Raw genomic sequence first — 22,086 nt, forward strand, 5'->3', positions numbered from 1 at the left:
GAGTAGTCAACAATTACATAATATACACACTGTATTATGTATCCATTATGAGTGGGAATTTAAACATGCCACATAAGTACATAGCATATTGCCTGGATAAAAATTATAGTGAGTAAGTGGTTTACTCATGTCTTTAATGTCCAACTACAGTAGTTCAAAGAACAGTAGTTCAAATAACTTCACAATTTTGTGGTGAACTTTGTGGTGTTGAGTGACAAAAGCTTTATTCTTTAGTATTTGGTTATAAAATTTTAGGTTGAATGTATTCACCAAATTACACAATAGTAAACTACATTATAATGAATCATTGGTGAATCATTGCTAAAATAACAATCATTTGGGTGATGCATACACTGTATTTATTTGTACCATTTGTTGGCCTTGAGCAGACCATGAGCAAGATTGCTGTATACACTGAACTTTAGTTTATAAAATAAAGTTACTTACTCATGGTCTCTATAACAAAGCTAGCAGGCTTCATTACAAAAGAAGTAAAATTTAAAATAGTTGTGCATAAGTGCATTTGAAACATGTGTCAAAGTATGGATGAAGTTGTTTCAAATCATTTGCAAGCAGCCTAAGAATAAGACATTGCCATGGAGTGCCACAGCTGACAGTAGTCATTTTGATTTATATGAGTATTTTTTTCCAGCAAGCACTGCTTTGTTCTCAATGATATCATAGTTTCCATTCATTCTATAATGTGCATGAGCTTCACTTGTGTCCAAAGTAAAGATAGCAGAGTTATCTTAGGAGGTTTGTAATTCTAGGACTAAACCAAATATCTGCATACTTAGCTATAGTCCAAGTTTGAGTATATAAGCAGTGTCACTCTACCAATAATACTCTTTTATCCATTAATCAAAAGCTTTGACAAGCCACTTTCAGTTCCTGCAGCCAAATCAAAAAAGTTGGAGGTGCAACATTTTGCATGCAAGAATCTATATAGGCTAGACGTCTCTACAGGCATAACCAGAGCAAGAATTTCTTTGTGGGTTTAAACCAATGGTGGTCAAAAATTGGTTGGTTTCACTATAGTGCACTGTACCCTAATGCACTGCATGCATACCACACACCATAGGCATAGCAACCCGGGGAGGGAGGGAAAGGGGAGCTGGAGACCCCCTTGTAATTTTTTGATTGTAAATTCAAAAGAGATCAAGATACTCTAATAGAGCAGTCAGTTTCTCTAATAAAGCAGTCACAGTTTTCAGAGAAGCAGTGTAGTAAACTATGAAGTTGTGAAAAAGGGTTATTATCAGTGATACAGTCTATATTATTTAGTGGATGACAGCCATTCTTAAGAGGTGTTGACCCTTTTTTTTTTTTTTTGCTCTTCAACACCAACGTAGCTCCCCTATCTAAAAATATCTTGCCACGCCTATGCACACTGTGCGTATTTTGCAGTTATGTTCCTTGTAAGTATGGTATTATTATTATAAGGGTGACTAACTGAGCAAAACCCAACTACAGTAGGACCTCGTTTATCAGGACCTCAAACATCCGGACACTCAGTTAACCGAACAAGTCTGGAATACTGCACATGACTAATAATTAAAGGGAAGTGGTTGCAGTTATTAGCTTGCCAGCTGGAGGGCAGCCATTCAAAGACATTGGAATGTAATTAGATGGTTTGATGATGGTTTGATGGTAATCATTTGTTAATTTGTTGATAGTTTGGTGGTGACCACAGACCAAACCCTAGCAGAGAGTGGGGTAACCTACTTGCATTGAAGTGTTATCACAGTGTTGACCATTAGGCCACTTCAAGTAAATCTTTTGTTTCTTGGACTGAAACTAGTTGAAAAGTGGGTCGGTAGGTAGGTATAAATAAAATAATAATAGGTGGTAATAATTTTTTTAAACTGAAGTTATGGTAACACATGTAACTACGTCGTTTGATAACAATCTATTAGCTATGGTTAGTACATCTAAGTGACCAAACGTCCATCCATAGTCTGCTTTTACAACTCTTCTGGTAATAACCAAGCTCGCCTCACGCAAAGCAGATATGGATAGCCAACAATACATCGACGCCACAAACTCACGTGATCGAACATGTGATTTTTAAAAATGAACAAAAACATTCCATTTACAAATTTTATGGGTCGGTCGGGCCCGAGAAACAAGAAATTTAGTTGAAGTGACCTTAGTAGCATTGAGTACCATCATTTAACAGGTATATAGTGAATAAGTGACTGCATTTATGCATGTACTATTGGATGATTCAAAAGTTACATACTATCCAAAGTTATGAACCGGGCTTGACCCCAGCAGGTTCGGATAAATGAGGTCCACTGTAATTTATACAATTCTTATCTTGCATTGAAATACATTGAGTAAAAAACATGCACTACAGCAACACTTGTTTCAATTGCTTCAGTAAACACTAAAAGGATACTCAGATTGATGTAACTTAAAGCAACTCAAATATTATTTGTTACCATAAATTATCCAGCACCATAAATTATCCAGCATGACATTTCCTAAAAGAGCAATGGGTCTCATTTATTGCACTATTATGAAGACCCATGGCTATAACCTCCATGTATAAAACATGAAAGAATTTGGTTATATTGTGTGACTGCAGTGACCTTTGGAAACCATTGTCCAACAACATCAATGTTTGGGCAACATCATGTATGCGCATGGATGATGCCATCTCTCCCCTTTCCATGTAACTTATAAGCTATTCCTTTAGTTACCTGGGAAATAGGTAGATTATATTTTGGTTGTAGATACAGCTATTACTTTACCTGTTTCCCAGAATTGGTAACTTAATTAAATGTTGGACACAAGTGTAATTATACTTTTGGACAGAGTAATTGTTTATGATTATAATAGTGTATTAGTCAATTCGCCCTCACCTGAGTGCTCATTTTTTTTGTTGTTCTGTAAACAAAATCATGTTGGCAGTTGAAAAACGTTCTTAAGTATGTGCAGTAGTTACATGAGCACAAATCATCTCAATAAACACAAAAAACAAGCTAAAAATTTCTGCTTATCAATCTCAAAATTATGCTCAATATTCTCATGTTTTGCAAATAAATTTGCACTTTTATGGGTTTTTTATTAAGGCTTTACAGCACAAGTGCTGAAGGTCTGAAGGACACCTGGTCCTACATCCTGTTTAAAGTTGTTACAGAAAGTGTGTTTGAAAAGGTGGAGAAAGGAGAATAAATCCATGACTGGACCTAGGCAGTCTCGAACCTGCAGCCATCCGAATGCTTACAGGAGTCTGCCAGGCAGTCAGGATGTTTTCTCCTTGTCAATTTCATGTATATGTATACTGTATCCAAGGAACTCTAGAGAGTGACTTATTATCTCAAAGTACCCCATGTGGAACCAAATGGATATATAACAAGCAGCTGGAACACAAGACTACAAATAAAAATCATTGCTTGTGAAACGTGTCACAAAAATACTCTAATAGAATAATCAGCTACTTGATTGTTCCTCTTTAGAGTATCAATCTTTTCCTGTGATATGTATTTTGTTATTGTTAGTACTGCTTTAGTGTCCAGCAGTTGAGAAGGATTTATGGCATGGTGCAATTTTCTTCCTGATTATGCTCAGTGCTCAAGACTGTACTGTAAAAATATTTTATCGGTCGTTTGATTCACAACTGATGACATGCAATAGAAGAATATTACATGTTTGAGAATACACAATCATGTGAATGTTAATTACATCAACAGTAAATATATATATATACTATGATCACGTGAAACTTCAAAGGCACCGCTGGTTGTATATAGGGCATATACACCCCAAACCCACAGGTGAGTATATATATATATACCTACCTGAGGTGAGTATATATATACTCATCCAGGTAAATATTATATACTCACCTGGGATGTCACGTGACACATTACTGTGTCACGATTATGGGCTGACAGCCTGTCATGGGCGGGCGAACGACGCCCACGCTAGCATGACTAATCACCCAGATGACTCAGGCTAATAGCTTTTGTCATGCCAGGTGATCAATCACCCCAGCCAGTAAGAGTCCAACCACTGGATTCATTTTATAACCATACCTCGCGACTTCGATGATGGGTGGCAGCAAGTTATGTTGCTCCTACATTTGTTGATATGAACGGACAAGTCCTGGGGATATATGGAGATATGTTTACTAAGTCCCACAATCAATTTGATGCTTCATTGTGAGCAAGCTAATTTGCGAGAGGAACACTACCAGCGTGTCTACCATGCCTAACTATGGCGAATTAAGTGTAAGTATATACTTTAAGTTGGGTTGCGTGCATATGGGTTGTTAGTAAGTAATGTAGTGCGGATTGATTTAGAAACATGGTATATATCATATGAACCGTGGCTCACTTCTGTGTATTGCACTTATATACACCCCTCCTCCTCAGTCATCGGAAGTTTACTGTTGATAAGTGCAATACACCACGTAGCCATGGTTTATATGTTATAATAGATCATACTGTACATCTCCCCCAATATACATTCAGTTGTTTTGGAGGAGTGATGGCAGTAACCAGTTCTAGTACTTGTGATGATAGGACTTCTTGTAAGAACACTTGGAGACAATGCCATAGTTTGCTCAATAAGAGGCTTTGGAACTACAAGGAGATTAGGCTGTTTATTATATTCAAGTGAGTTCAGTTTCTTTTAGACACCCTAGTGGGTGTTTCAACCACATACAACTGCTCGTTGGCTTGTTGGATAACTCTTCCAGGAACAGCTTCTGAATGATGCAACATTGTCACCCAACTGAGGCAATTCACTGGCACGGTGCTTCTATTTAGTAGGAAGAGTTATGATTATGAAATAGTTCTAAATCAGGCCATGCAGGTTTGAGCTAGTCTGTTGGGATTGGTACATTAGAGTAGACTTGCCTGTAGTTGTGCATGTGACTTGTCAGACCATGGAAGTGGCGTTGTTCTAAGAAAGCAAAGCTAAATCAGAATTTTTGGAGTCCCTCAATAATTTCTTTCACAGCAACAATAGTGTTCCAATACTACCTATACAAACTCTGTCTTTTAAATTAGTAAGTATTGAAACAATTAATTAAAAGCCTGTATAACGAGAGAAGATGGATCACAAATCTATAAATGACTCCAATGCTATTCAGTATTGGGGCTTGTGGTCTGATTTTCTCCAAACATAGCTCCAACACCAAAACATAGACGGAATATATACGGGCAGTATTTCTATATGAATTATGCTGTGTTTACTGTCTTCACTGCCCTCTCTGCCTCTCCATTACCTTGGGGGTAATATTGATGTTTGAATCCATATTCCATAACAAGATGCAAAGTTCTTGAATTCAATTGACGAGTACTGGGGCCCATTGTCTGATAGCAATACATTAGGTATGCCGTGTGTGTCAAAGATTTCTTTAAGGTTGAGATGATACTGTACTTTTCAATGTGGTATTTGATAGTTTCTTGACTTTTATATAGCAGAAAATTAATCTACAACAAGGAGGTACGTGGCAACTTTTAGCTGGAACAGATCTGAACCTAGTTTTTTCCATGGTCTTTAAGGAAGTTGTGAGGGAAGTAATTCTAGTTTGAAAAGTTTTGTGGCATTGCAGAATGGCAGTATCAATTCACCTGGTAATTCCAGGCCATCAGACAGAGATTTTAGTTCTGGGCTTACATTTATCAAACTCTTTATGACCTTCGTGAAGGTGTTGAAGTACATCTTTCTGCATGCTACCAGGAACAACGTCATGTAGCAGTAGTCCCTCACAAATCGTAAACTTGCTGCAGATGGCCCAGTGAAGCTTGAGATCACCACTAACGTTTGCCAACAGGTTTGCAGAACTGGATGATCTGGGATAATATCGCATCAGCTATTTGGGCCTTACAGAATTTTTTAAGCAGTGGGGTGTTGCAGGTGAGCATGAAAATGTTACTATGGCATCTATTTCTGTTTGCAATATGGAAGAATTCTCCAAATTGTTAGACTGTTTTGGTACACGAGACAAAGTGTCTGCTGCATATTAACACTTTGCCAGGGACATATGTGTTTCGTAGTCACACAGTATCTCATCTTGCAAAGATGGAACCTCAATATCTGTGGTAGAAAACTGTCTAAGGATTTAGAACTGAGGAGGGGGACTAATTGTTTGTGGTCCATCTCGATTAAAAATACTTGCCCAACAAGTATGAGGAGAATTTTTCAGATGCCCATATGATGGTTTTCGATTCAGGCATAGCATGCTTTGATAGTCATCATTGATTGTGATGCGTATGCCACAGATTGCCAGATGGAATTGCAATTTTGAAGGAGAACTGCCCCCAGGCAATAAGATGATGTGTCAGCCATTAGTTTGGTATCAGCAGAGAAGTTGTACAGACCTAAGACCTTTAAATTGGGGATAAGTTACATCTTAATGTTGCAGAACACTTATGCTTGACTGGGGCCCCAGAACAAGCACTTTTCATGTTAAGCAGAGCTATCATTGGGTGACAGACATTAAGTAAAATTGTCCCAACTGATTGTTCATACCCATGAGTCATTATAACTACCCCATATTAGTTGGCTCAGTACTGCACACACTTTCTCTGGGTCAGTTAAAGTACTACTCTTGTTGACTACATGCCCTAAGAATTTCAGGGAGCTCTTTAATAATTCACATTTATTGGGGTCCAGCTGATGCCAAGTGCTGCAAAAGTGCTTTCAATTTGATATCATGCTCTTGGCCATCCTATCCAAGCACAAGCACATCATCCATCAAACACAACATGCCTGATAGAATTGCATTCATTCTCTTTTGAAACAGTTTAGGTGCACTCAATATGCCGAATGTAGGCTTGCGCCTAATATGCTGGCTAATTTTGATAATTATAGGTCACCAGTTTTGTGAGAATAATTCTGCAATTATAGGATACTTACAGGCATAATTTTTTGAATTATCTGGTGCCCATGGGAATAATTGGTGAAATTAAAGGGTGTGTCTCATGCAATGATCAAGGGCAAGAAGAGATTCTTAATTACCTAAAAGAAAGAGTCAAGCCACTATTGAATGATGAAAATTGTTTCTATACTGCTGAAATTATTATACCAGGAATACGCATGTATTCTAATTTATGCTCACCGCTTACCCAGCATTGTAAAATTTTCTAAAATATTTAATGTGCAGTTGTATTCATATTATCAGTTACTTATCTGCTAACAAATTCTGAGTTCAAATAACACCATCTGTAGCTAATAGTGTCTATCTAAAAGGTTTTATTAGTGTCACATAAGCAATCGTGTAGCTAGATTCTGTGCTGAGGTATTGTCACTTTTTCTCATCACTTGAACTAGTTTCAGATATTTATCATTAAAGCCAGCCTTCAAGGAGGGTGTTATCACATCATCAAGAAGATACATTGTCTTATCCTTTTGTAATTTCTTTAATTTAATATCTGCTCTTTCATCATCAGTAATAACTCCATCCTGAAAAAGTTGTACAAACAACTGGTCTGTGGGAAGGCCATCAACTAATGCCGTGTAGTTCTTTCTAATGCAATCACGATAATCTTTGCTTGTATATCCTGTAATGTCAAAAAAATTTTAAACTAAGTTAAGTTTGATGAGACATATGTAGCAGAAATAATATAACTATGGATATTGAGAATGATCACAGTTTGAAACAGAAATTTTACATTTAATACAAATTAAATATACACAATATGTGGGCTAATCAAATAGGCAAGTAGTATACCTTGTATAAAAGCTAGGGAATTTATCTCCTTGCCAGGATTTAAACCCAGCCTTTAAACCAGTAGGGAATTTAGTTGAAACCAGTGTTTAGGTCTGAATAGCAGCCGGTATTTAATCCATGGTAGAATGCAAACATTGTAATGGTAAACATGGAACTTTTATGCAAGTGTGTAATGTAGACCCCTACAACAATTAGCAAACAGTTCTATGATAATGTTGATAAGTTTATAGGAACAGCACAGCAGCAAGGAAGAGAATCAAAGCCACTAACAGTAGACTACATTAATAGCCCAGGTTATATTTGAACTAGGTGTTTTTTTCCCAATATATTGACAAAATAAAGACTGGTGTTTATCTGAATGTGACTTTCAGATGAGGAAATGCAATACTTCATGCAAATTTTCAAGTACCTACATGCTATGTTAAATGAACTACTGTATAGCGGGAAAGTTTGGCGGGGATAAAATTTGGAGAATTTGGCGAATGACCAGCTATTCACCAAACTAAAACCATCCAAACTTTCCCACTTGTCCACTTTTAATATCACGTGAATTGGAATAAACACACGTCTTGGGAATCTTGAAGTATTTTCAAGTTGTTAAGAAAACCAAGCAGTCAACTCCATCAAGAGAATCTAACCTACTGGACCCCGATGGACCATTATGTAAGGTGATAGCTACCGTCACCCACCACTGCTATGGTAAATGAAAAGCGCAACGAAAAGGTCAGTGCTGCATCTGCCGTATGTTCTTTCTCCATGGAGGGATTTGACTAGTATAGTATACGGCTACTGCTAGTGGGTCATGTCCGTTTCCAGTTTCTAGCTCTCTCAGTTCCCAACTCTTCACCAAGAATGATTGCCTTGTATATATGGAATCCATGGATCACGTTGTCTGTACAACTAAGCTGTGTCTGCTCATCCTCACAGCATGCGAGTCCATGCAGTGGCATCACTTTGATGAAAAATGCTGATATGTGGCTCAAGAAATGAAATTAATTAGTGAAGCGGCACTGATTAGTTCATGAATTCGCCAAACTTTTTTGCCATTTACTTTTGATGGAGAGATTCACCAAAACTTTATTCCTGCCAAACCTTCCCGCTATATGGCACTTTAGTTTTAAAGTGTGCTTCAATGCACTATTTATCATAATAATGCATTTTTATCATTTCCCTCATGCAATCATTACATATTATATCACTACTACTCAATAGATGCCATATGTATAGTTTCTGTAAGCCATTCTATGTACGAAATGTACATGTGTATAAAGTGTACAGTAGTTCTACAGTACTGTGATACTTACTGGGATTACTTCAAGTGTATTTTTATAGAGCGTACCAATATACTGCATAATAGCTACATCGTGTTTAGTAGTAAAGTTGGAGGTTTTTTGGCAGGAAATTACAAACCTTTGCTGACTAATATTTATTTTCAATGTAGCAAATGAACTATAGAAAATAATGTTATTGCACTTTACTGTTTCTTGGCTGATTGTCTACACTTGATGAAAATATGATCAAAACAGCAGTCATTAAGTTTGCTCTAATACAGAGGTTCTGAGGGTTACAGCTTGTAATCTCAGATTTTGCAGATATTTTGATCGATTACTGGCAATGGAATGTATCACCACTACAGCTGTATTCAAGTGAGAATTAGTCCAACATGTAACAGCAGTTAGCGAATTATTTTGAAATGGAAACCCTAACTTTAGCTATAAATGCCAGTGGACTAGCTGCATGACTGCAGTAAGTCAGGTCATGATCTCTCTATAGATTGTACGTACTGTAGTATGCCAAAAGACACCTGTCTGACATCAAACAGTGAACAAACAAGCCTGTAGCCTTAGCCGTTATCGAGTTGCACTTATCTGAAGTCATCAGTCAGTCAGGCAGTCAGTCAGGCAGTCAGTCAGTCAGTCAGTCAGTCAGTCAGTCAGTCAGTCAGTCAGTCAGTCAGTCAGTCAGTCAGTCAGTCAGTCAATCAGTCAGTCAGTCAGTCAATGTTGTATCTATTTTCGACAACATTGAGGCATGTGTAACATAAGTGGTAATATAGCAAGAATAGTAGTATATGGATTAAACAAGGAGAAAAATATGTGGTTTTCTCTACTGGTAAGTGTTAGAAAGCATTTCTTGTATATTCTCTACTAGTTTTAGGTTTTAGTTACCGAATAGTTCGGTGGTTTTCACCAACCGCAAAATAATTACAGAAGATGGTACAGCACAACACAGCCAAACATGAGCTATTTACTCTTCAAGGATATCTTCACTTATATAAAAATCTTTTGTAAATCCATAAATTCCACAGAAAGTAATAGGGGAAAGTTTGATAATAGATCTACGACAGAGTATTGGACAGATGATATTAGATTAATGATGTCTTGATTAGCTTGTGGTTTATGCTTCTTGATGTAATAAGCTAAATGCTTCTATTAGTACTTCAAGATTAATTTGTTTTCTATGGAGAGTGAAGGATGGTCTATTGGACAGTGAAAACTGGGTTGTTCACTTACTTATAAAGTTATGATAGTTTTGATGATATGTTGAAAATAATTAATTTTTACCCTAGATGTGTTGGCCTTGTCAACCACCCCTTGCCCCCTGCTCCACCCCTTGCCCCTTGCTCCACCCCTTGCCCCAAGTGAAGTGGCCATTTTACACTTTGCTTTCAGCTATGTTCACCCCATTTCACAGCATTACAAACAAAGAACAGTAAGAGAAGCACCTCTGCAATAAATCCAGTCACCATGGAAAAAATTGATAACTCCCATTTACAAACATTTGGAATCCATTGATAACACTACCAAGAATTGACACCTTGGGCTGTCAGGAAAACGAAATGGGACACAGAGGAGGACAAAGATAAGTCCTCGATGCATGTATTGTATATACGTCAGTATAGCAAAAGGCACCTATTGGGCTGAAGCGACGTCCAACAGTGAAAAATGAAGCCTGCAGCCTTAGCCATTATCAAGCTATGCTTGTCTGAAGGAATCAGGCAGCTAATGAGTCAGTAGAAAATTCCATTGAATAAAAATTTTTATAATGTTAAAGCAATCTATTGGGGTTGTACTGAAGGCACTTTTGACCTTGGGTATATACCTACACCTGTAACCAATGCTGTCAAGTTTTTGGGTGACATTTTTGGCCAGAAAAACCCTAATCTCCATGATCCCTAATTTACAGTACTACTGTACTGTATGATATAAATTATATCCTAAAACAAAACAAGCCTTGGGGATGTAAACAAAGGGCACTGCCAAGCAAAGTAGGATCAATCAAACAAGCTTATTCAACATGGCTGGTAAGAACAAGGACTGATATTAAGTTGCGGCCAAGTAGATTGGACTATTACCATGATCAATCTGTTAAACAACTTGCAAGAACAAGGACTGATATCAAGTTGCGGCCAAGTGAATGCAGTATTACCCATTCTCTTTGTATCTAGCTATAGCTATATAATAAAACTAGAGCATATACACATGCAACTGTTATTAAATTGTCATTTGGCGGTTTTTTTAAATCACACACTACAAAAAAAAGCAGCCAAATGACAATTTAATAACAGTTGCATGCATATTTCTTCTAGTTTTATTATATAGCTATAGCTAGATGCAAAGAGAATGGGTAATAATGCATTTACTTGGCCGCAACTTGATATCAGTCCTTGTTCTTATTAGTTGTTTAACAGATTTATCATGGTAATATTCCAGTCTACTTGGCCACAACTTGATATCAGTCCTTGTTCTTACCAGTCATGTTGAATAAGCTTGTTTGATTGATCCTACTTTGCTTGGAAGCGCCCTTTTTTACAGTCCCAGGCTGTTTTTGTTTTAGGATATCACACCTTTTTGTCACTGAGAAAGACAAAAAATTAATGCACAAAGCTAATAGTTTCATACAAGCCACCTTTGGTTATCACAACAGCTTCAACAGTTATTGTGCATCATAGCTTGGGACATGAAGTGGCAAAACCAAAGAATGTAATTTGATACAAGTAGGCAGGTACTTGTCAGGTGTTGCAACCTCAATAGGATATGGCTTCTATAGGTGACATTAAAACCATCAGTGAACAGATTGAGTAAAGGCCATTTCCTGGCAGGTGAGAATATGCCCCAAACTTCTTATTATACTGGATTGTCCCTTGAAAGCACAAACAAAGCTGTATTGTGGGCTGTGTTACTGCTACTTCAGACCCATTATTAAATAACAACTTAATAACAAACACTTACGAGAATAGCACGCGATAGCATGTTCATTAAATTCACCACACTGATCATGTTCACTTAGCGTTGATGCTGATGGCCGAATTTGCACCGAGTTAACCAACAGTAAATTAATGCTACTGTAATAACAGGTGCCTTAAATTTAAGATAGGGTTCTTAAACACCGTAAAATTAATCAGCAATTAGCGTAGGTGACATTATTATCCAATAAGCGCACTTATGGAAATTAACTCACCACTTCCCAGAAAAATGGCCGGTCATAATCAAGCAAAACTACTCCATATGTTTAACTACATATCAAAAATTGTCCCATGAAGTGCAACAGTGAATGAATCAAACTTGTGATAGTAAATCCAAGGCTGTGGAACTATCACAGTCTAAGATATAAGAGTCAATAAATGGGCGGCTCGCGCTAATAAGTATGCGAAGAAGGAGGAGAAGGAGAAAAATACGACGTTTTCAACAAAATTTCATGTGGTACTACTAAAATATAACAGGGATTATTCACTTAGTAATACACTTATATGACAATATACCAAAGGTTTTGTTGTATCGCGAGGTTTTTTTTACAAAAGAATAGTTTTAAAGGTAGGTTTTAGGTGTGCGTTCTAATAGAGTTAGTCGTTCGTGTAAATAACCTGCAGTAGTCACGCGCCCTACTTTCCTTGGCCGCGCAACTCTACCGTGAGTCTTGATATAATATATCTAATCCAAAACAGCAAAGCTGTAAAAAAAGAGTGCGGCCCTGAGAAAGGCTATGGTGAAAAAAGATGTGAAATCCAAGGTGGCGGCCAAGAAATGGCTGTGATGGTAGGTTAATGGTAAAAATTTTAATAACGACAATTCAGGTGAATTTTGTGCCAAGACCAAGCGGCACCAAATTCACCTGAATTGTTGTTATTAAAATTTTTACCATTAACCTACCATCACAGCCATTTCTTGGCCGCCACCTTGCATTTCACATCTTTTTTCACCATAGCCTTTCTCAGGGCCGCACTCTTTTTTTACAGCTTGGCTGTTTTGGATTAGATTTCACTTCTTTTTGTATTTGTATACCCCAAAGCCGGCCTATGACTGGCTTTAGGGCTTTTTAACCTGTCATTTTTTCTTTACTACAGGAAGAAGAAAAGATGAAGCAGGATAATTTCTTTGTAGCTGACCTCTCTGCAAGGTGATCCTTCTAGCTGATCTCTCTACCGGATGACTTGCTTGTAGCTGAACTCTCAACAGGGTGATTTGTTTGTAGCTGAACTCTCTACAAGGTAACTTCTTCTAGCTGATCTTTCTACAGGGTGATTTGTTTGTCTCTACAGGGCAATTTGTTTGCAGCTGAACTCTCTACATGGTAGTTTCTTTATAGCTGAACTCTCTACAATGTAACTTCTTCTAGCTGAACTCTCTACAGGGTAACTTGTTTCTAGCTGAACTCTCTACAGGGTGATTTGTTTGTAGCTGAACTCTCTACAAGGTAACTTCTTCTAGATGATATGATCTTTCTACAGGGTGATTTGTTTGTAGCTGAATTCTCTACAGGGCAATTTGTTTGCAGCTGAACTCTCTACATGGTAGTTTCTTTGTAGCTGAACTCTCTACAATGTAACTTCTTCTAGCTGAACTCTCTACAGGGTAACTGCTGAACTCTCTACAGGGTGATTTGTTTGTAGCTGAACTCTCTACATGGTAATTTCTTCTATAGATGATCTTTCTACAGGGTGATTTGTTTGTAGCTGAATTCTCTACAGGGCAATTTGTTTGCAGCTGAACTCTCTACATGGTAGTTTCTTTGTAGCTGAACTTTCTACAATGTAACTTCTTCTAGCTGAACTCTCTACAGGGTAACTGCTGAACTCTCTACAGGGTGATTTGTTTGTAGCTGAATTCTCTACAAGGTAACTTCTTCTAGATGATCTTTCTACAGGGTGATTTGTTTGTAGCTAAACTCTCTACAAGGTAACTTCTTCTAGCTGATCTTTCTACAGGGTGATTTGTTTGTAGCTGAATTCTCTACAGGGCAATTTGTTTGCAGCTGAACTCTGTACATGGTAGTTTCTTTGTAGCTGAACTCTCTACAATGTAACTTCTTCTAGCTGAACTCTCTACAGGGTGACTTGTTTCTAGCTGATCTCTCTACAGGGCGACTTGTTTCTAGCTGAACTCTCTACAGGGTGATTTGTTTGTAGCTGAACTCTTTGCATGATTGTTTCTTTGTAACTGAACTCTCTACAATGTGACTTCTTCTAGCTGATCTCTCTACATGATGACTTGTTTCTAACTGAACTCTCTATAGTGTGATCTGTTCATAGCGGAACTTTCTACTGGGTGATTTGTTTGCAGCTAAACTCTTTGCATGATTGTTTCTTTGTAACTGAACTCTCTACAAGGTAACTTCTTCTAGCTGATCTCTCTACAGGGCAATTTGTTTGTAGCTGAATTCTCTACAGGGTGATTTATTTGAGCTGAACTCTCTACATGATGGCTTCTTTGTAGCTGAACTCTCTATTAGGTACTTTCTTCTAGCTGATCTGACTACAGGGTGACTTGTTTTTAGCTGAATTCCCTACAGAATAACTTGCAATGTAATATAACTGTGTAAATTATACATGCAGCTGAATGCATTATTAGGGTAACTGTTCTATTAGAGTATCTCGATCTCGCATTTGCTGCACATAGTTGCTTTTCGAATCATAACTCAGTGATTTGTAATCCGATTCTTCTGTACTACTGCAAGAACTTTCTATGATGATTATTCCAGCTACATACTGATTTTCAGTTCATTGCTCTAAGCGGTTTGCCTGGTAGACACGAAAACTAATAGTTTTTTTTTTCATAAAAATCGATCGCGTAATTCTGACACAGGTTGGGTTTTGTGTCATATCTCCATGGTCTTTATCCCGATTCCTTTCAAACCACAAAAAGGCACTCCTACGATGGTTGCTCCATCTACATATCAATTTTCAACTGACTCCTCCAAGGGGTTTACCTTGTAGGCGTGACAGACCTTCGACCTTATTTTACGCAAATAATCGGTAATATCTCCGTGAATGTTCATCGGATTCATACCAAAGTTGGTACGGAGATCCGCCTTAATGAGCCCTTTAAGTGTGCCAAATTTCAGCCCAATCCGAGCACGCATTCGTGTTTTATGGCGAATTTTGCCAAGTGTGCGAAATGAAGATGAAGAAGAAAAAAAACGAAGAAATTAAAACGAAATTTTGTTCGCTCGTATCTCGGAAATGGCTGGACCGATTTTCTTCAAATTTGATATGTAGACTCCCCTAACTGGGCGACACGTCTCTAGCAAATTTGGTTCCAATGGGATAAGGGATCACAGAGCTACATAGGTGTGACAATTGCGTTTTCTTTCTTCCTGTTAATATACTCACGGTGTGGCGCGCCGGCTTTTTGGGCCGCACGACACACTATCGTGTGTCTTGATATATATATATATTATGTATATTCACAGTTTGGGAAAATTTTATGACTTGTACAGTTAGAAAATTCTTATATGTTGTAAATATTGTAAAACCACATGATGTAATAAAACAGGTTGAGCAAGTTTGTGAGAAAGTCAGGTGCACTTTTATAATTTCCCACAACCAGTAAGTTGCAGTAAAAGGACAAACATTAATTTTGATATTGGACATAATAAACACTGCACATTTCTGCCTAAAGTATACACATGTTTGTCCATGTACTGTTTACCTGGAGATTAGTGTAAGGGACCATAGTTCCTGCACTGTGTTAACTGATACCATTCCTACTTCTATATAGAGGAATTTTAAGTTGGATTAGGGATCAAAGAAACAAGTTATCTACAATCAGTGAGGCTGATGCGTACTCAGTATTCTCCTGTCTTGGAAGAATACTTGATTTGGTACGAGTAGCTAAACCCACTTCTGCTGCTTTGGTCCGACCCTGGATTAATCATGGACTTTATAGGCATGTATTATTAAACATTACATCACTGTGGCACCTGGGATTAGACTACTCAAAGCTCACAGGTTTAATTGATCTTGTGGTTAGAAGTATAACTTCTTTCAAAAACAGTCACTTTAAATGGCAATGCCAAGGCATAATATCCATCATTATATGAATGTACTGTGAGAGTTTAAAGGAAATATGACAATTGTGGAAGGAGATCCAATTGGCATCTTCGCCAAAATTAGTTACCACTTATACTAGCACTTTGCAACATAAATAAAAGGTTTATAGCAGTTGCATTGTAATAATGATAGGAGAGGTCAAGAAATGAAGTGTAAAATGTATGGCTTCATGATTTCAAATCTTGCAAAGAAAATGAACCCAACTAATCAGGGCGTGTGCAACAGTATTCAGTTGACCAAGTTCCTTGGCGCTGATTTGTCTTGTGCTAGGTGAGTGAATTGGTATGGATACAAAGATTTTTTTATCTCTAGTATGAAGTTGAAACTTCATCGTAGGTCCATGAGCTGAGGTGTTTAAAAATAATACAAATCACGTGAATTATGGTCAGGATTGCAAAACCGTTGCTACATGTAAATAACTCATTGTAGTGGTCACGCTTGTTTAGTGGGGCATGCACTTTTCACTTTCTTGGCCACATGACTGAGTCTTGATAATAACCGCATAATACACACACACACACACACACACACACACACACACACACACACACACACACACACACACACACACACATGTATGTTGTCACAACTTTGCAACAAGATTACCACAGTTAAACACACAATTAATTTATTAAAAATCTCAGATTGCCAAACTTTTGTCTATAAAAGTATTCATGTTAGGTTAAAGCTACTTTAAATGGAAGTACAGTATATTACATAGAAACATACTGTATTACAGTAAATAGGCCTACTGTGTGATGGGCTAAATCCACTACCTGAAGATGATCCTCCACTTGTTCCACTTCCACTTGCTCCACTTCCACTTGCTCCACCTGAAGAACCTCCACTTGATCCAGCTGTATGAGATAATGCATTTGTCATGATCAGTTACGTGCTGTAATAACAGTGGAGAAACTTAAAGAGTTTAGGCATGCGTACATTATGCTGGAGTAATTTTTGGAATAATCGGTGATAAAAAGAATCAGGAATAATTCTGGAATAATAGGGTGATGTTCCGGAATAATTAATTAGAATTCACACATTTTTTGTGTAGTATCATAGAAAAATTGCAAAGGAACATTCACAATCATTGCTAGCGCAAAATCTGGCAAAAAGATCAAGATATTCTAATAGAGCAGTCACTTACCCGAATAGAACAGTCAGACAAGTTTAGTTGTGACTGCTCTATTAGAGTATCTTGATCTTTGGGTGGGTATAGTTTTCTTGCTTGCAAGTGGTTATATATTTTTACAATTCCAGGAATTACTCCAGGAATATTTGGGAATAATAGGTGAATAAAAGGGGCGTGCCCTTTTATAATCAAGAATAGGCACGCCCCTTAGTTCCACTGGAATAATAAGTGGAATTAAGGGGCATACCTATTCTTGATTAGCTAGAATAAAGTACTAAACTACTAAGAATGATAGATAGCTGGCATTATTATACGAGTACTGGCTGAAAGGAGCTGAAAAACCTCTAAAAGATCAATATAGTCTAATAGAATGCTCAAATACTCTAATAGAGCAGTCAGATCGTTTCATTTTAACAATCTGCAGACAGCATCAGGGATTTAACTGCATGATTACCTGCAACTCTGAAACTTGTACATCTTATACCAGTGTATCTTTAAGTCTTTCAACAAACATATTGATATCATTATCCACCAAACTTAACATGTAGTTATAGCTACAGCTTTAATACACTGATAATTGAAAACTCTTTTGTTATAATCCTGATAGCTATTTTACGTCTGTTATATTGGCTATAACCATTATGTGTAAGGTGGAATGCTCCGTTAATTCTGACAAAACTACTTATATCAGCGTTTTGAGACTATAGCTACAGAAACTAAGTGAGCATTATTATGGAATAATAGGCTAGATAAAAGAATAATAGGAGAAATTTTTGGGAAATTCTGGAAAGAATAATAGATAAAATTTTGAGCATATTAGGCTCAGGCCTAAATGGGACACAAAGGAGGACACTGGTAAGTCCATGAAGAATGCACTGTACATACTGCGGTATGCCAAAAGGCACCTGTCGGGCCGAAGCGATGCCAAACAGTGAAAAAATCAAGCCTGTAGCCTTAGCCGTTATCGAGTTACACTTGTCTGAAGGCATCAGTCAGTAAGTCAGTTACTTACTCAGTCAGTCAGTAGAAAATTCTGTTGAAATTTTTTTTTTAAAATTCCGTAGCAACTTGTTGAAAGTGTTTCGGGTTATCTGAAAGCTTGATTGGGCTTAGTTTTACCTCACCAATACTGCCTCATCATCATCAGGCTGGATTTTGGGTGATGTTATTTCATGGGCCACGCCTACTCCTTTGTGGTCCCTACTATACAGTTACTATAACTGTATGATGTTCTTGATAGGGTGTCAGCAATCTCTAGCTATTTTCCAGGGCAGTATACAAGCTTGATTGAATACTTTTGTATAGACATGATCATCTTTTGGGGTGTAGCTGGTGCTTGATGGAATGGCTTCTTGAATATGGCTTCCAAAAGTTTGTGGTCAGTCTCCACTTCAATGGCAGGTATGACCTAAATGTTTTCGTGGAATCTGGTGCACTCAAACAATACAGCAAGCATTTCCTTTTCAATTTGGGCATAGTGTTGCTGGCACCTGGTGAGTGCTCTGGATGCATAGGCAATGGGGTATTGTCCTGTAGGAGGACTGCTTCTAATCCTTCTTCAGGAACCAGGCACATGCCCACAGCCAGCCTTCACAATCAACCTTTTCCAGGCTGTGGGCATGCACCTGCTATTATAATAATTGAAGCATTGAATTAAACATAATTATTAAATAACTTTTACCACATGTTATATTATGTGACCGGATCTGCAAAAGGGTTTGTAGCCTTTCTGAGTGCATGTACTTGGCAGCCCATAATTTGACTTGAAATCAAGTCATAGCACACCCCTGGCCTACCACTATTACTGAGTGTAAGTTTAGGGCAATAAATTAAACACATATATGATTAGTCAACCATGCAAGGCTGTAAGAACCCATATAACAGGTCCAACCACATTTATTAAAGCTACTTACACATTTTCCTTTGGATATCTGTAGCAAACCTTTCATATGGTCCTTCAAGCTCTACCATCTTAGTTAGAAGCATAGGAACATAATGATCTGCATCTACTCCAACAACTTTATCAAGAAAGTATGTTGCTTTGTCAGCGTTTGTTTTTTCTGTGGACATCATATCTTTATGATTCATGGTGAAAAACCCTGCAGCATCCAATTTAGCAACAAATATTGCATCCTCCATTGGCAAAATGTTAAGCTTTTCCTTAAACTTTCTTATGGCATCCGTAGCAGACATTGCTCCTTTTCCTGCCATCTTCGTATTCTAGAACTAACAACAACACAAGTTGACATTAATGATTTGTTTCTAAAACTACAGTACAAATTAATGTTGGGTTTGACAATGTAAGGCAGGTATCTTTAGTCTAACTACATCCTGAATGGGCAGGTCCAGGGGATTCAAAGGGTCCATGGTAACCCTTTTTGGAAGAGCCTAAAAAATTATAATAGATGAGCTGCTGATAAGTTTCCCTTAAACTTGGTTAACCAAATCAGTTTATCAAAGACATACTTATTGCAAGCATCTACAGTGGCAAAACATTTATTTTACCTCTCTTTACTGTATAATCACTTGAAACTGATACTCCACCATTTTCATATTAAAAATGTGCCTCTAAAATAATTATCATTTTATGTGTTACCATACAACAGAAAATAATATTGATGTAAGGAAATTAGATGAATTTCAGTTAACCAGTTTTAACTAACTAAAAATTGACAAAAGCAATAGATCACAGATCTAAACACTGACAAGCACTTATTGACATTTAATGAATGTATTAAACCGATACATCAAATATTTCTTTCAGCAAAATTTCCTGTCGTATCGTAAAGCTATTTCGGCTACTTTGAAATGTTTCAATTGCATTTCCGAATGCCTAATGGTAAGTGGAACTTTGCTGGAGACTGATTATTTGTTATGAAATATTACAGGTAGTTTGATTGATTACCAAGGAGAGGAATCCCCTTGTTTAAAGTCTGCATCCGGTTAGGGTCTCATATCACACTACAACCATAGACAATAGTTGAGTACTTTGTCTTCTAATTTGTCATAAATCAAATATTACAGTAGTACTGTTTAAGTAGGGATCACCCATAAGTATTGTTTGCCGCCAATAATGCTGCCTTTAAAAATCATCCTAGAGAAATAGTATGAGACAAAAATCACCTTTGCAAAATAGTATTAGTCCATCTAACATGAAATATAGCATAAAAACAAGAAAATACTTACCAATGACTGGATAAAGATTCCTTTAAAAATTGCCAAAATTTGAAATTTAGTCTGTCTGCTTTATTATTATCATATTATTATATTAACTGTTGTGCAGCAATCAATACAGATTATAATGCACAGGTGTGTTACATTGTACGTGCTTGTCTAAATTAATACAAAGTGATCACAGGTTAGGGAGTTAACTAGTTACAAAGAGGGTAAAGTGTTCCAAATTTTAATTACAGAAGGGAAGAATGAAAACTTAAAGGAGTCAATTCTTTTGGGTAGTTGAGTGAAGTATCCTTCTCTTATGGAATGGTAATTAGGTACACAGTAGCAGGTGGGTAAGTCAATAAGATGATTTAATATATACATCATAATACTATTGCTATGAAATATTCTGTCCTTAAATGTAAAGAAGTTCAGTTTATTTAACATAGAAATAACACTGCTGTCAGAGAATAATTATTGAAACAAAATTTTGCTACAGATGTCTGAATACTTTCTAATCTGTATATGTTTATAAGGATGTATGGGTCCCAGACAGGTGAAGCAAACTCAATGATAGGGCACGCCATAGATTTATATAAGTCACATTTGATGTGAGGAGGACACTGATAAAGTTTTAGCGCAGAAAGGCATTGACTTGTCTAGCTTTGTTAGTAATGGTAAAGATATGTTCATTCCATGTCAGCCTTTCATCAATAGTTACTACTAAGTACTTACTGTGAGTTACCTGTTTAATGATGGAGTTTGGAAAAGTAATACTGGTGGTAAATAGGGTTCATTTTTTTTAGTGATCCATAAGAATTCACACTTAATGGGATTGAACTCCATAAGCCATAATAATAATATTATGACAGACCATTGATATAATAAGTTTAAGTCTTCTTGCAGACAGATACAGTCTGCTTCAGAGTGGATAACTGAATATAATAAGACATCGTCAGCATATAACTTTATCCTGTTATGAACACAATCAGGAGATCAGTAACATTATAGAATATGAATATTATTATTTTTACAATAAAGACAAAACATAGCAATAGGAAATAAATTAGAAAAACAAATAAATAAATTGTTCAGTTACAATGCTTCAGACATAGATGCTCCATCAACCACCCCCAGTGACCGTCGTCTTGCCCGAGAGCCCCGAACACAAAGCAAAGTAGCACGAAGGAGTCTTGCTTTTACCCAGCCCATGACAACACTGTATGACTTTTCCCACCTCGCAGCCAAATGATCAACTAGACACTTCAAAAAGAAATTTGCTTCACTGCCAAGTAGGCCATCAACACTAAAGCAAAGTGGGGTAAAACTAGCATGGCGTGCTTGACAAGCTAGAGAATACTTCCTTTTTTCTCAGCTTCAGCAGACCAAAGAACAGTTTGAGGCTAACGACTGCAATATGAAGGAGCATCAGTATCAACTACACGCACAGGGGTTCCCAAACACCACATACTCTTAAATCAGCAATCAAAGGTTCAGAGGTGGAGTTAGATTCACAAACAATAGGTTCTTTCTGAACTTGTTTCCATACAAAAGAGGACAAATCCCCAATAGCGTCCCGAACTTCATTGTGGCGTTGGAAAACTAGACCTCCAACACGGTAATCCAAAGTAATAGCCCTCAGCGGGCAACCAGTTGCCCAAGCCAATACGAGTTTAACCACTGTATTCCTTTTATACTAGCTGTAAGCATGCCTAAGAGAATTCGATTATGAGAGGTAGAGTTCAACAATGTAGCTATATTTGTTATGACAAATGG

At 37.2% G+C, this 22,086-nt stretch overlaps 1 protein-coding gene across 1 annotated transcript in view; it reads right to left on the bottom strand.

Annotated features, from left to right (window-relative positions):
• Positions 1–22,086, bottom strand: part of LOC136247039 (death domain-containing ATP nucleosidase-like) — a 50,249-nt gene that overhangs the window by 14,382 nt on the left and 13,781 nt on the right. Inside the window, exons 2-3 of the mRNA XM_066038638.1 lie at positions 19,065–19,377; positions 16,796–16,876 (exon numbers count right to left, since the gene is read on the bottom strand). Of these exons, the coding sequence (XP_065894710.1) occupies positions 16,796–16,876; positions 19,065–19,362 (379 nt within the window). The 5' untranslated portion in view covers positions 19,363–19,377. The remainder of the gene's footprint in view (positions 1–16,795; positions 16,877–19,064; positions 19,378–22,086) is intronic.

This window comes from Dysidea avara, chromosome 2 (genome assembly GCF_963678975.1).
Source record: "Dysidea avara chromosome 2, odDysAvar1.4, whole genome shotgun sequence".
In the NCBI taxonomy this organism is placed as follows: Eukaryota; Metazoa; Porifera; class Demospongiae; order Dictyoceratida; family Dysideidae; genus Dysidea; species Dysidea avara.